Below are 15426 nucleotides of genomic sequence, written 5' to 3'. Positions count from 1 at the left end.
CATTACTTAAACAAACAATAATTCAATGAGTAAAGGGGAACTTACAGTGAAGGGAATTCAAAAGATGCACGGCAAACACCTTCACACACTCAGTTGTGGTGAGGATGTGGTGAGAACAAAGGGGGGAAGGCCTAACTAGGCCTCTATTTATAGTGGGAGGAGCTATTGACTACCCTTAATCACCACTCGGTGTCCCTTGTGGAGGGGAGGTGAAGCTGAATAAACTTGCGGTTTCTAACACCCTGAGAGAACCCATGGGAAGACACCTGTGACGAGGCCATGTATGATACACTGAGGCCATGTTCTGGGCACGTCACTAAAGTACTAGACACTAACCCTCTGTGGTCCGTTTCCTGGAGCTCTGGGAGATCTTTGGGAGAATCCCCGCGGGTTAGCAAGAAAGTAATAGGCGACCAGTTTTGTAATTCCGTTAACACCACTCTTTCTCAGGACCTAGACGACATCTAGTATTTTATTTTATTTTACCTCACTGCACTCTAGAACTCACACACACAATTTTTCTTTGGTTCATTGTTAACCACAGACAAATCCAGTGCTAAAACGATAATCATAGTCCAAAGCAAAGCCCCCATCTCCCAGCTCTTACTGGTGAGCGTGCAGGTATGCTGATATGTGACCCATGGGTTCTGCTATAGTCCTGACTGAGGTCGCATTGTGTGAGGAAGAACGGTTACCCGTCAACTGTGAATTCCTCCATTCACACGGCACCATGACAACAATGACAAACTGTTTGGAAGGAGCTCCTCGTTCCCTCGACCGAGCTCGAGCGTTTCTTGGATCCGTAGAGCAAGGCACTAACACTGCCAGGGTTGAGTTCCTCAGTCACTCTTGTGAAGTATCCAGTCATCGGTCAGATGTGATGTCGTTGTGGTTCCATTGTGTGTGGCTGTGGTCTACAACTGTTGCCAATAGGATGGCGTATCTTGTCGATAGTAGTTGTTTGTGTGAAATTATTCAGATGGTGTTCTATCTGAGCAAGGGATCTTAGCCAATCGGCCGTGGCGTCCGAGGCTCACTGCCTCTCTGCGGAACATGTCTGGAAGCTCATTGGAGGACTGATATGTTTGATTCTTTGCATTTGTGTGCCAAGTATCAACCCCTGACTGTAACAAATTCACAATTTTTAATGTGACTTAACTAGGGATTTATTCTGGAAATTACTTTTTGGGATAAAATTTGACAGATTCCAATAGCATTACTTTTACCCCCAATTAAAATCAGAAGGCAAAGGAGCATTTCCTTCTGATAGGCCAAAATTCACAAGAAAAGACAACTACAAAGGAACATGGTTTCTCTTCTCTTGGAGTCCAAAACCCTCTGTCTAAACATTAATATTTTTTTTAGAAAACATTTTCCCAAACAAAAACATGACTTTGAGTGTGACAGTAAGGGCTTATTTTCTGGGGATAAAATGAATTGTATCTTTCCTGAAAGATATTTGGATGATTTATTCAGTCCAGATATGATGTCACAACAAGCTATTATCAACGTCAGACGGTAATAAAGACACAACCTTGCACATTAGACTTGCATATTTTATTGCACTTCAATCGTAAATGTAAGCTTTTGTTTTCACTGAACATGGATTCACATTGTTTTTTATTGAATATGGTTTGAAAGAACCCGGCACACCGGACTGAAAATAATTACACACAGGAATTATGGATACTTCACACATGGTTAATGTAATTACACATGAATAATGCAGTTACACACAGGATTAACAGTCATGCTCGTTAGTAACTGGGTTTGAGCCATACACTATGGATTACAAAGAAAACATATTTGTGTATTCCTATAAAGCTTTACAAACAGGTACCCTGCTGAATGGCTTGTTTATTGTATTGGGAGTTACTTCAGAGTATTCAGGTGGTAAGGTGACAATTTTGGTTAATCTACCATCTTAACAAATCTCAACATTTTCTCAAAATAGATATGCCATATACACAAAACAGTTGGGGTAAAAAAATATATATTATCAGAGAGATATTTTAATAGATAATCAAATTTATCTATTAAAGATTTTTATATTTTTCCAGTGATTAATCCAAAGTATATCGTATATTATTTTGTTTCTTTGGAATACCAACAACAGCCCATTCACTGTCCTTTTGATTAATATTTTGGGTCATCATATTAAACCTCTGGTCCACTACAACTCACCCAGGTTTATTTAAACAAACACACACACACACACACACACACACACACACACACACACACACACACACACACACACACACACACACACACACACACACACACACACACACCTTATTCTTAGAAAACATATTTGTATCCCTTCGTCCTGAGTTGCATGTAATAACAGATTACACCTGGTTTCACAATATATGGAAAGACTGTGCAAATTACATTAAAATTAACTTCCTGTAGTAATTAGCGTTAGTGTTAAGCAGCACAAGCGCTTAATTTAACACACACACACACACACACACACACTTGTATATGGAAATGTATATCAGTGCAAAGTTCTACATTAATGTTAAGTTTCTGTAGTGCATCACTGAAGCGGCTGAAGAAAGCTCTTCTTTGGGCATTTTAAACACTTTTAACAGTGTTAGAAAGCATTTTAAATGTTTGCCCGACTGCTCAAAGTATTGATCGAACTGCCCTCGTCAGCAGCTAATACTCAGTAAACATGCCAAAAATTGAATTATTATCAGCATTTGTTCTCATATTTTCTCCTGTATTTTAGAAAGAGAAATCGCTTGTTTTTCCCAGTGGAATGTCAGCCAACTAAAGCATTGTAGCAATGCAGAGCACAATATAAAAGAGAATTTCTTTTTTGTTTGCTTTTCCAACCACACACCTAGTCTCTGGAGCCAGACACAGGCCTTGAACACAAAAGCCTTTTTACACTCTAAAGTGGTTAGCCTGCCGTCCGTCCCCTAATGTAGTGGACACACCCGCTGTACCTATCGTATGGTGCCGGAACGTCGTCATTCTAGAGGGAGTGGGGCGGGGAGGGGCTGGTGGTGGGGTGGGGGGGGTTGGGGATGGGTGTCCGAGGTTACCACAGCTTGACATCCAGCAGATGCACGTCCCCCTGGATCTCGAGGTCGGTGATGCGGGTCAGGTCCTGGACGCGGTGGCGGTACACCAGCTGATGGACCCCGTTCACCGCCACTTTGAACTGGTGTGCCTCACACAGGATGATCATCTGGAGGGAGGGAGGGAGGGAGGGAGGGCAGGAGAGAGGGAGAGTAAGAAAGCGGGAAAGATCGGAAAAGAGGGAGGGAGAAATATTTTCATGCCTTAGGAAACAGTTGGGAGAGAGGACTGCTGTTGAACAAACATCTGACCAGCTCCGTTTCCATGACAACAACATAATCATGTGAGGTTTAGAGGAGGTTGCCTTTCACTCAAACAAAAGGCCATTGCTCTCTCATGGCCAGCGATGGCCAGCGGATAGAGGATGATATATCTAGACCGTGGCCACCCCAGGATATGGCTTAGCTGCAAAACAGATGTAGTGTGCTCATCTCTGCACCAAAGGGAAGTTAGATTCAAATGTACAACACATTCTGCATCTTAAAGTAATTTGTTATTGAATTTGAAACTGACTTAACCACATCCGCTATTATCTCCCAAAACATTGTGTTTCTTGCAGGCGCTACAAACAGGCCTACATGACATCCATTTTATGAATAAAGATACAGACCCCGTTATTTTGATAATCAGGAAGTATTAAAAAACAAGAGAACGGGATGTTATTTTTTCCCTATGTTTTCGCAATCTAATTAAATTGTTTGAAACCACTGACACTGGTTTGAATCGTTGGTAAGACCGTTTTTCTTTTTACAAAGAATATTTCTTTGCCATTTCAGAATCGATCTTGACTCGTATGAGATGAGAACAGTGATTCGGGTGTGAATTGATTTCCCCCATCCCCCTATCAAACAACCTCAGCCACTTAATAAAAATCCTGCCCGGCCATGGAGCACAAGTCAAACATAAAAACTAGTTTTGAGTTTACCTCAAAGTACTGATCGGCGACGAAGGGGAAGGCCGAGTCCAGCTCCAGCTCCTCTTCGCCCCAGCAGTCCGACAGGAAGGAGTTCCTGACCAGCGCGCCCGCCTTCAGCCGGGGGTTGAGGTGGAAGGCGATGTCGCTGCCGTTGGAGACCCGCAGGTTCACACTGAAGCTGGAAGGAGATGGGATGAAACACGGAACGCTGGGCAACGCTCCGGGAAACTAAGATGGTCCATGACGGAAGAGGGAGTTACTTTTGTTCATGTTCTCTGCCCTCTGCCCCGCACTTTTTGCATTTATTTTTAGATACACCAATATTGATCTAATGGTTTAAGGCCCAATCCCATTTCTGGGATTGGGCCTTAAGGGGAAGGGGTAAGGGGTAGAAAGTAAGGGGTAGGCCCAATCCCATTTCTACCCCTTACCCCTTCCCCTTTCAAAACAAGGGGGAGGGGTAAGGGGTAGAAATGGGATTGGGCCTAAGTGTTAGAAGTCTCAGGGGCATGTCCCTTTGGATTAAAAATTTCAAACTGAAGTCCTGTTTGAGTTACATGAACTTTACTCCAATTATTCAATCTTGGGTGCTTTATTTAAACTTTTTTGGGGCAGAAAGATAAACTGAAAAGTCCAAGGCTAAAGACAGCAGTGCCAGGTGAGAACAGACAGATGGTTTGAGTCCCTACCTGTGTGGGTAGGGACTGGTTTTTCCTTTAATTGTAATGGTTTGCCCGGGACTCAAACCCTTCTCCATCTGTCCACGGAAAGGAAGACTCTGGAAGACCAAAACAATATTGATTTTAAAACATGTTACATGCCTGATGAAGCAACACAATATGTGCCTCTGGTGTTTTCTGTATCCTGTGTGCCCGCATGTCCTGTATGTTAGTACTAACATCAACACGTTAATTTATGAATGCACTCCTTGTGCCAGTTAATAAAACAGTAAAATAGTCATTAAAATTAAACAGCTATTAACTATAAACGCACACACCCCTAACTCATTCTTAGAAAACCTATTTGTATCCCTGTGTCCTGAGTTGCTTGGTCATCTATTAACAAATGGCTCCAGGTTTCACAAGATATGGAAAGACTATTAACGTAAAATGGCATTAAAATGTATGACATTATCAAAGAGCAGTCCCTCGACCACACCGCCAAACTCTTCACCCCTCCACATCCAGATGACCTACCAGATCGTCTGGGAACTTCAGCATCGCCTGTAAGACAAACAGAAAGATCACCACAATCAGAGTCGTGTTTGAAATGGAAGTTGTCAAACCAGTCAGGAGATGTTTTCTTTACTTTATGATTTAGTTTAAGTCATACCTCAGAAAGAAAAAAAAAATCAAAGAATGTTGTGAGTTTGTGAATGTATATCAGTTTTTTTAAACTGATATAATTTTGGTAAAAAATTCTCCAAAAGAAAATTCAGTAGCTACGGTCAAATGGTGTAAAGTCTGAAATAAATACAGCAAAAAAAGCGAATGGAGGGCAAAAGAAAAAGAATATGTGTTAGTTCCTTTGTTTATCTTTAGGAATTCTTCAAATGGATCCATTTCAACACTTCAAATGGATATACCTTTGGTTAGGACCATACAGAAAGCTTTGTCTCCTAATCATAGCTAAAAACTAAACGGTAGATACTCCCCATCACCTCCAGCTGTATGCAGGAAAGGCAAACATGCAAGAATGTAAACATGCTGAAGTGGCATGGGAGTGCCACCATCTTACGTGTGGGATGGAGTCTCTGTGGACTAGAGAAGGCTTCGCAGCTGCAGTCTAAAAGGAAGGGGGTGGGGGGTTCAGCAACAAGCCAAATTTAACACAGCGGCCCAGTTTGATTATCTATTAAGTAACTATTTTACAGGCATTATTCCATGAATTCATTTATTTACTTAACCCAGGAAAAGGAGTTAAAGTCAATGTACATAAAAAGGTTTGATGGTAAATTAACCAAATGTTTGCATCATACGGTCTTCAGAAAGGAGGGCCTTACTTTTTTAAATCCACAAGTCACTTAAGCTGAGCTAGAGTGGCTCTTCGGAACGACTTCAAAATGCTCGCTATAGAAATGCAGCTCTTTGATAAAAAAAATTCTCAAAGGAGAATAGAAGAAATAATCACAGACTTTATGCTGTGCTACCCCTCCTCCACCCCCCCCCCAAACACAAAAACCAACCTTACAAAAATATCTATGAATGTCCTGTCCCAAAATAAACCTGCTGAAGCTATTGAGAACAGGGTGAACACGAAGAGTTTATACGTACTTCAACGGGGTAGAAGGCAATGGCTTGAATGCTGACTGAGCCTGATATGCCCAGAGTGTCTACCCCGTCGAGGTCCAGCCTCTGAGTGTACTCCAGCAGATGATTCCCGTTCACTGCCACCTGGAAGGGGACCCGCACAGGGACGTCGAGTCATGGGACACTCATGTCATCAAGTGACTGCATTGACAAAGATGGCAGCCAAACATTCAACACATTTAACATAACATCTGGACAGATCCAACACAGAATAAAAATGTGTACGTTTTTAGAGCTAATAGTTTTGAATTTTCAGTTTCCTTGAAGTCTCGGCTCAAATACATTCATTTCTTAATCTCAGTGTTCGGTTTTGATCATAAACAGAGGGGTCACTTGGGTTATTTTCCTTCTTTGTAGCTTCTTTTTTTTCCAGCTTAAAAAGCTCACAGGGGTGGTGCCTTATTCAAAACTTACCTTAAACACTTCCTTTTGCACCAGGATGATGATCTCAAACACCTCCCCGGGGCTGAAGGGCATCTGCTGGTGGATCTCCTCCTTGCCCCAGCGCTCTTTCTGCAGGCTGTTGCACACGATGCCCAGAGGCCTCTTCTTGAACCGGGGGTTGAAGTGGAAGGCTACGTCCGCCCTGGGCTTCACACTGCTCCCACACTGGAGGTCCACCTGGAACCTGGAAAACAGCCGCTGGTTGGACACACCTGGACCGAAGGCCTTCATGTATTGGGAGATCTTTCTTTTATTAAGGTTTTCTTTGAGGGGGCTTTATATCATGATTTTTCTTTGACGTGAGATAAAAGATATTTCAAGAACAAATACATTTGATTGAAAGATTTATTTCATGGAAGTACATAACGGCAGATAGTTGTTAGCTTCCTATATGGACGTTTGTGAGGTCTATAGACCTCAAAAACGTCTACATCAACTAGTAACATTTAGATGTAGCTCAATATCTAATACAGGGGTTCTCAATCGCTTTGACCCCACCCCTGTAAACCCATTTTAAGGCACTCATGGGACCGTCCAAGGAGCTTTTTCAGGGTACTGGACCATTGAGGCCTTTGGTTGTATGCTGCGACCGTTCCCCAATCCAGAGTGCCCTTGGGGTCGTGTGTAGGAATTAATTTGATAGCGTTTTTCATTTTTCTCCGAAATCACCACAACCCCATGATTAATAGCGTACCGTAGTAGGAGCCATCATGTGGCGGTTCGTTACCACTAGCACATACATGTCCCCATCGATGCAATTTTACCTCTCGGAGTTACTGGGGACCCTGCCTTGTATTAGCAGCATCTCCCCCGGAAGCAGACCTCCGAGAATAGTCCCAGCGAAAGGGATTGCCTGTGGAGAAAATACGCATTTTAGCAAAAATATTCAAATAAAGGGATATCAAGTCTAGGTGAAAAATACATCTACTCAAACTTTCACAACTTCGGTTGTAGGCGTACTGCGTAGATACGATTCAAAAGCACATGCGATACTTCAAAATATCCGTGTTTACTAGGACTTGTTACATTAAAGTAGCTTACCGGATTCAATATAGTCTGTTTAGCATTAGTCGTAGCCATCCCGACAAGTTGACTGCCTCGCAAGAAAGGGTTTGTTTACTTCCGTGTATGTAGACTGACAGCAGGCGTATTAACCAATCGGATTTGGCCGCATTGAAAACGTAGCATTCAGTGGATGGTGGCTACATTGAGATTTAACTAGAGCCCTGATTTCTAACTAACGTAGTGAGGGTTTTTGATGATTATGTTTGGATAGTTCCGTAACGCAAAACATTGCTAGTGCAATGAAACCAGTCTCCTGTAGGAACACGGATCCAGCCGGTGACATGGTACTAGAAACTGGGTACGTCAACTTGTGAGCGTAGTACCTACGCCACCACACCCAAACTTAATTGGTGTCATAGAGTCTCATATTAGTGATGCCATGATTTAAAAACACGACCACGCAGCAAGTAAAACATGGGACAAATTTTATTCATATATCTAAACCACAGTAAAACTTCACAAGTTAAAAAAATTAAAACACGCTGAAGTAACATACAAGTTAATTGATTCATCTTTAAAACTAGTTTGCAATGGGGAGCACTACTGGTAGCTGCAATTTGGACGAATGCAAGTTTGAAATGTCACAGCAATGAGGTAGAGTCTGTAAAATATAGAGTTCTAGGCACCACAACTAGCCTCCCCAAGAGCAGCCGTTCATGTCATACAACCGCCATCTTGCAGGAGCTCCAAGTGTACACCACATAAGGGGCACCAACATAACTGATGTTATGGCGCCATTTCAAGTACAGTGGGACCCAAGACTCTCCTGCATAAAATGTCTATATTTCTGTTCCGGGGCTTCCTAGAAGTCAGCGTCTAGTCTGAATGCGTTGTCCGTGGCACCCGACATGACCCCCATCCTTTGGTACTCTCCCACGCGCTTCTCGAAGAAGTTGGTCTTCCCCTCCAGGGAGATGTTCTCCATGAAGTCGAAGGGGTTCTGCACCTTGTAGATCTGAGTGACAAAGAGCAACGTTTAATCCATAAGCTAATCAGGTTTACATATCCCCACATTTGCTTATGTCAATACATAGCTAAAGTTAAGCACCGTTTTAAAAGGTCCCATATTTGATTACCCAGAAACTACATTGGACACATGTTCAGTAGTTCTTTGACCCGGCTTTGCTCAGACCAGCGTCTGTATCGTGCTGACCCATCCCCTGCCAGTAGGCCACATGCCCGCCGACAGAGGACCCAGGCCAGCACCCAGCCCCCATTACTGGCTGGGGTCCGTACCCCTGCGCGTCTCATCATGGCAAAGCCTTCACCCTTGTTACTACCTTATGCAGACTTACAACCTCAGACCATTTGTGTTAATTGTATCTTGCAGTGAATTCAGATACAGCTCATGAAGTTGCACATGGTAGTTGTATGACAGCTGCTAGATCACCTGAACCAAAACAGTTATGGTGCCCGTTTTTCTGACGCGTTAAATGACGAAGACTTGAAAGCTAGCGGAATATTTGGCATGATTAACATACACCATACGTCGCCAATGGCCTGTGGACCCTTTACCTTGTTGAATCCAAGCTCCAACATCAGTCTGTCCGCCACAAACTCAATGTACTGCTTCATCATGTCACAGTTCATCCCAATCAGCTTCACTGGCAGGGCTACGGTCAGGAACTCCTGAAAACATAGTTGGTATTAGTTTGTGATAAGGGGGCTTTATTATTCAAGCCAAATGACTGGAACATGCCATGTTCAAAGTTGATAATTTGCCGCATGAAGTTCTTTGACCCGGCTTTGCTCAGACCAGCGTCTGTATCGTGCTGACCCATCCCCTGCCAGTAGGCCACATGCCCGCCGACAGAGGACCCAGGCCAGCACCCAGCCCCCATAACTGGCTGGGGTCCGTACCCCTGCGCGTCTCATCATGGCAAAGCCTGTCCTGATCACTATTTTACTTTACTTATTTCCAACAAACAAACCTGCTCAATAGCTACTGCATCCATGATGAGGTTGGAAACCGTCTTCTCAGAAGGCTTGTTTACCAGATGTTTGAACATCAAGCAGGCGAAGTCGCAGTGAAGTCCCTGAGAACAAAGTATAACATTTACAAAACCATTTAGTTAGAATTTCCTTGTGCTTTGAAGAAGCAGAATTAGCTAGTTCAACTAGTTTCATATTCTTGTGCAAGCATTACAGCAAAAATATACAGACACTAATGCTACTAGCCTGAAGGCTTTTCCTACAAGACATCCGATGCAAGTGAGGTCCTCACCTCGTCCCTGCTGATGAGTTCATTGGAGAAGGTCAGACCGGGCATTAGCCCCCTCTTCTTCAGCCAGAAGATGGAGGCAAACGAGCCAGAGAAGAAGATTCCTTCCACAGCAGCGAAAGCGACCACTCGCTCACCTAGATGAACAAACGTGATCAGTAATGTGGTCCAGCAGCCATAGCTTTAGTGTGGCGTAATGAATAGTGTTAAGAAATCGATGCTTACCAAACTCTGCATTCTTGTTTCCAATCCAGTTCAGGGCCCAGTCTGCCTTCCTCTTGACACAGGGTAGTGTCTCGATAGCATTGAACAGGTGCTCCCTGAGAGAAAGTTGCTTTTAGATGGTTTTTTGAAGGGTAACGCAATATACTGGACACTACTAATTCCATTTGTTACACCCCACCTCTGAGCGGAGTCCTTGATGTAGGTATCTATGAGCAGGCTGTACATCTCAGAGTGGATGTTCTCCATGGCGATCTGGAAACCGTAGAAGCAGCGGGCCTCGGTCACCTGAACTTCCTGGCTGAAGCGCTCCACCTAGTGGTCACAAAATAGAGACTAACCGGTCAGACCCGCACACAAAAGCAATGTTTCGTTGCTGGCTTAGACAATGGATATTAAGTTGTTACGTTTATTGGTCAATTAAAAAATGCTTGTTTACCAAGTTCTCATTGACTATTCCGTCGCTTGCGGCGAAGAAGGCCAGGACGTGGGAGACAAAGTGCTTCTCCTCGTCCTTCAGCGACTCCCAGTGCTGCAGGTCCTTCGACAGATCGACCTGGAATAAAACATTCTTTAGTATTGCTTAGGCCATCATTGACGGAAACGTTCAGAACGAGGTTAATTAAACTAGAAACATGCCCACCCCATTATAATAATGGCACCATAAAACTTCGACAGATCGACCTGGAATATAATTAAAATAAAAATAGTTCAAGTATTGAAGACTATAATAAAAAATAATCTGTAGTAGGCCTATTCATTTAATTAAAAACGCATGTAATAAACGCCATGCACTCTGTACCACAGGCATAAGTTACCTCTTCGGCCGTCCAGAAAGAGGCCTCCGCTTTCTTGTACATTTGCCAGATATCGCCGTACTGGATGGGGAAAATGACGAATCGCCTGGGGTTGTCCCTCAGGAGAGGCTCGTCTGCGTTACTCGTCACGGACTTTTTAGCCTATAAGCAAACAAAAGATATACGAGATGATATACATTGCCGTAAGGATAGTACACCATTAGGTATTTATAACTTTAAGCATACTGGTGAAGTTATAACTACACCAGCGTATAGCACACTTTGATTGTTTCAAAATAAAAGCCTCATTCAAGTTAACATGGATCCTTCATTTAAAGGGAGTTGTATACCATAGTTAACTACAGCTGTGCATTGTTAGACTTCGCGCCGGATTTGTGGCAAACACGAAATGTCATAAAACCGTTTTAAAGCTCGAAAGGTCAATCTGGTGTTCACGTACCTAAACATGTATAGTTAGATTGAGATGTTTGAGAAACAAGACTCACCTCAGCATAGTCAAATATTTTACGCGCGGTTCTGGACGCCAGGACGCGGGTGCTGTTTAGACTCGGGGGCTGAAAATGCACAAACACAACGAAGGTCTTTAACCAGAAATGCCTAAAGCCTCTTACAGGTTATGCCTTTTGTTAAAGTCGGTAATCAGACTCAATTTCAGATTACTTTCAGGTCGCGTTAACGTAATTCAGGGAATGGCTGTACATTTAGCAAATTATTATTTTTATGGGTTTCATGGATATTATTTGAGTTTACCGTGTTTTCCTTGTCCTGTAGAGAAATGGTGTTCATTTCGGAGGATATAATATTTACGTCCTTCTTGGAAAGTGGAGACCCTGTCGCAAGCATGGTTATTAACTTGTAGGACTGACTTGTTGACAGTAAATATAAAGAAATAAGATTACAAAAGTTTAAAACTCTTAACTAAAACTTTGCTATGTAAGCTACACAAAACACACTGTGACATGCAAAGGCTTGAATGACCGTACGGTACCTCGGGTTCTGTGCTCCTATTTATAGTGAGCTTGACGACCAGGGTCCTGACCGCCTCAGCCAATCAGGTTCGTCGAACTTGTTTTACACGGCTCTTCTTAATGCTGTGGAACGCCCCGTTCACTTGCATGGGCCCTTCACAACATCCGGCGGTGATGAAATATATAATTCTATACTATTCTAGACTATTTCTCTGCTGATCAACACTACGAACAGTGGCGGATTTGGCAAATTGGGGGCCCAAGGCGAAGATATGTATGGGGCCCACCTCATCCGATCTTTAAAAGAGAACAGAGAAAAAAAAGTACAGACTGAATGGTATGGGGTCAGAGGTTAATTGCAAATATTTTTTTAATTAATATTTATGGATTTATATTACGTTTATTTAAAACGTGTGTGGATCAGAAATGTGTTTGGGAAACTTATTTTTGTTTATGGATTTATTTTACATTTATACATACCGATATCCATTTGTTTGTGCATTGAAGTGTATTTATGAGAAGAGAGTAATTTATATATAAATCACAAAATACATTTGTGAATCCTTCTCTGTGCATTCATTATTAATGAGACTGTTCTGACCCCATAGAATGGTTGATAGGCCGGTAAAGCTAATCTACGCGGAAGTAAAGGTTGGATGTGAAAAAAAACCTTTCCCTTTAAACCCTGCATACACTTCTTTAGTCCAAAATGAGGATGGAAAGCAGAGAACAAAAGTGTAGCACTACACAAACTAATAGTCACGATGGAACCCAAAAGAGAATAAGGTTTCAGATAACACCTGTCTTCGCCAAAATGCCAGGAAAATCAGCACTGTTTATTATATTATCAAATCAATATCAATATAACCAGCAAGACAAGTAATAATAATAATAATAATAATAATAATAATAATAATAATACATTTAATTTAAAACGTCTTTCAGGACACCCAAGGTCGCGTCACAGATAAAACAAATAGGAGAAAAAATATCAAAAAAGGAGAACAATTATCAAAGATATATAGTCCATATAGCCATATCATTGTCCAAAGGCTAGTCTTAAAGGAGAAATCCGGTGTAAAATGGATTGGGATATGTTTGGTATGAAGCAAAAAAGCGCACATAGACGCACTCTTCAGTTGGCTGTTTTTAGCCGATTCTATCAAAACGCTATAAACTTGGAACAATAGGGGCATGTGTTATGGAAAAAACTAAATCGCTATTTTAAACTACTTAAAAGGCTAGAAGTAGCCCGACACTTCTTTGGTAGTATAATAAGGGTCTTAACATATAAAACAAGATATTGATAACTTTGTACGCTAACTTGTCGACGCCATCTTGTTTTTAAGCCTCGATAAGTACATTGACGAACACAGAGATTGTGACCTCTGACAACAACAAGCAAGCTCTGTGTTCGCCAATCTACTTATCTATCAAGTCTTAAAAACAAGATGGCGTCGACCGGTGAACTACTTAATTAATTAATAATTACTGTATTTCCATTGCAACCCATTCATGTTTTCCCAGCCCTAGGTCCCATGGGGGTCTCCCGGAAGGGGCAGACTTACAAACTCGATAGAGCGGCAAGCCAGACCCATATCGGAAAGATATTGGGTCTGGTCTCGTACGGTGGCAGTGTGGGCGGGATAAACGGACTTGCAGGACTTGCACAGCGTCTGGGCGGGAACTACGTCACTTTCTATTGCCTCCACGGGTATCTAGAAGTGAACGTGAACAAGGAAATTACGAGCAAGTGACGTAGTTCCCGCCCAGACGCTGATTGGCTGATACGTTTGACACTTTGCATATTGACTTTTTGGAAAACGTTTTGGATTACATTTTGGAAAACGTTTTGCAAAACGTTTTGCCAAATCTTTGCAAAGCGTTCGTTTTGCGGATTGAAATGTCATTTGAATATCGCAACACACGGAGCGTGGCGAAGTGGATTGCAATCACGGGGACGCTATAGCTTTCAATTTGAATAAAGGAACTCAAAGAATTTGACAGAATGTTATTCTATTTTTATTGTTATAACTTTTGCAAATTTAATTGAGGATTGCATTGTCACTTTGCATATTAAAATACACTTTGAATAACGTATTTATAAATTACATTATAAAATTGCATAATGAATTGTCAATTGCATAATGTAATGCAAATTGCATTGCCATTTGAATTTTGCTACATATATGCTTCCACATTACCCGCCTACATTTTTTTCCTTTGGCGGCCCTCAGTCAAATTTCGGGTTCCTAAATTGCCCCCCAGCCAGCTGTCAAAACTTTGAGAACCCCTGTTGTAGACCAACTTCGGAAAACTGTAGTTCCATCGTAGAAACGCTAGAGGTCAGCAATACACCCCGTCGCGCAATGACGTCGGTAAGGAAAAGTGGAGTCGAATTCATTGTAAACAGCGCTGTCTTTTCCTATGTTCGAAAGGAAGCACATTTTCATCTCTCCTTGACCCGATGACGTTTTCTAAAAAGGTTAAGTAAAGGAGGCCTAAAGGTTAGGAGATTTGACTATTCGTAGAGGAATTGGGACACAGCTAAGGAGTCTCACCGCGTCCGCCATCTTGTCGTCACGTGACAGCACTTGGACGTTGGATGTCCATGTCCCACAGGCTGCAGCGAGACCTTACTCGGTCTGAGCGATCGCAGTCGCATTGTTTACCGACCATAGAAGTATAAGTTAACTTCATAAATATGAAAGATTGCTTTATATAAAATATAATACCAACATAGTACATTTATGTTGGCCTAGAAAACAATACAGTTCAATGATTCCATCCAACTATTTACGAAAAATGCTATCAATAATTTATATACAAATAAATGGTTACATATCGATCAGCAACGAGGTTGGAGTAGCCTACCTACATAAATATTTGTAATAGGCCTTCACCAACATTGTTAACTGTCATACATAGCTACACAAGCAGATGAAAAATTAAATACTAACACAACTGAAATGTTTATTAGGCTATTAACAATATTATAAAAATGATACCGTAATGCACTCACTCTTTGTCATTGGATCTTTTGAATAAATTAATCAATAAATGGTGAATCGCAATGATCGCAAGCAGATTAACTTGAGTCTTTGAGCAGCAGCTGAACCAGTCTATAAATCCCTTTATCACAAACACTTTGATAGTCACCACAGTCCCTAAAAAAAAACTTCATTCATGTTTAAGTAAAAGGAAAAATCTCGGACACAAGAAGTTAACGGAGCCGTATAGGCCCTCTCGAATGCCAGGCCGAAAAAATTGTTTCACGACTCCTTTCAGCTGCCCACCCATCCTTCTCCAGCAACAAATAACATAAAACGGCTAATAAAACACTTGAGGTGGGGCTTTGAAAAGAGAAAAC

The 15426-nt window shown here is 42.0% G+C and overlaps 2 protein-coding genes and 2 non-coding genes across 4 annotated transcripts; all 4 read right to left on the bottom strand.

Moving 5' to 3' along the window:
- Positions 1-3015: 3015 nt before the first annotated feature.
- Positions 3016-7889, bottom strand: lgals8a (galectin 8a). Its single transcript, XM_056581689.1, has 9 exons — positions 7804-7889; positions 7527-7615; positions 6733-6946; positions 6283-6402; positions 5747-5794; positions 5206-5232; positions 4699-4787; positions 4019-4187; positions 3016-3202 (listed from the first exon to the last, which is right to left on the bottom strand). Exons 1-9 carry the CDS (start codon positions 7840-7842, stop codon positions 3053-3055), a joined length of 945 nt encoding a protein of 314 aa, XP_056437664.1. The 5' UTR covers positions 7843-7889; the 3' UTR covers positions 3016-3052.
- Positions 7890-8229: 340 nt separating this feature from the next.
- On the bottom strand, positions 8230-12082 carry LOC130374277 (ribonucleoside-diphosphate reductase subunit M2). The gene is made up of 10 exons (XM_056580953.1): positions 11839-12082; positions 11574-11642; positions 11089-11229; positions 10710-10826; positions 10452-10585; positions 10274-10368; positions 10052-10185; positions 9759-9863; positions 9343-9456; positions 8230-8782 (listed from the first exon to the last, which is right to left on the bottom strand). Exons 1-10 carry the CDS (start codon positions 11929-11931, stop codon positions 8630-8632), a joined length of 1155 nt encoding a protein of 384 aa, XP_056436928.1. The 5' UTR covers positions 11932-12082; the 3' UTR covers positions 8230-8629.
- Positions 8949-9087, bottom strand: LOC130375113 (small nucleolar RNA SNORD94). Its single transcript, XR_008893786.1, has one exon. It is a non-coding gene; the product is annotated as a small nucleolar RNA SNORD94 (small nucleolar RNA).
- LOC130375110 (small nucleolar RNA SNORD94) lies at positions 9573-9711 on the bottom strand. The gene has a single exon (XR_008893783.1). It is a non-coding gene; the product is annotated as a small nucleolar RNA SNORD94 (small nucleolar RNA).
- Positions 12083-15426: the final 3344 nt, after the last annotated feature.

Source organism: Gadus chalcogrammus, chromosome 21, assembly GCF_026213295.1.
Source record: "Gadus chalcogrammus isolate NIFS_2021 chromosome 21, NIFS_Gcha_1.0, whole genome shotgun sequence".
Lineage (NCBI taxonomy): Eukaryota > Metazoa > Chordata > Actinopteri > Gadiformes > Gadidae > Gadus > Gadus chalcogrammus.
Note: the sequence above shows the minus strand (reverse complement) of the source record. Positions and strands in the feature narration are given on the sequence as shown.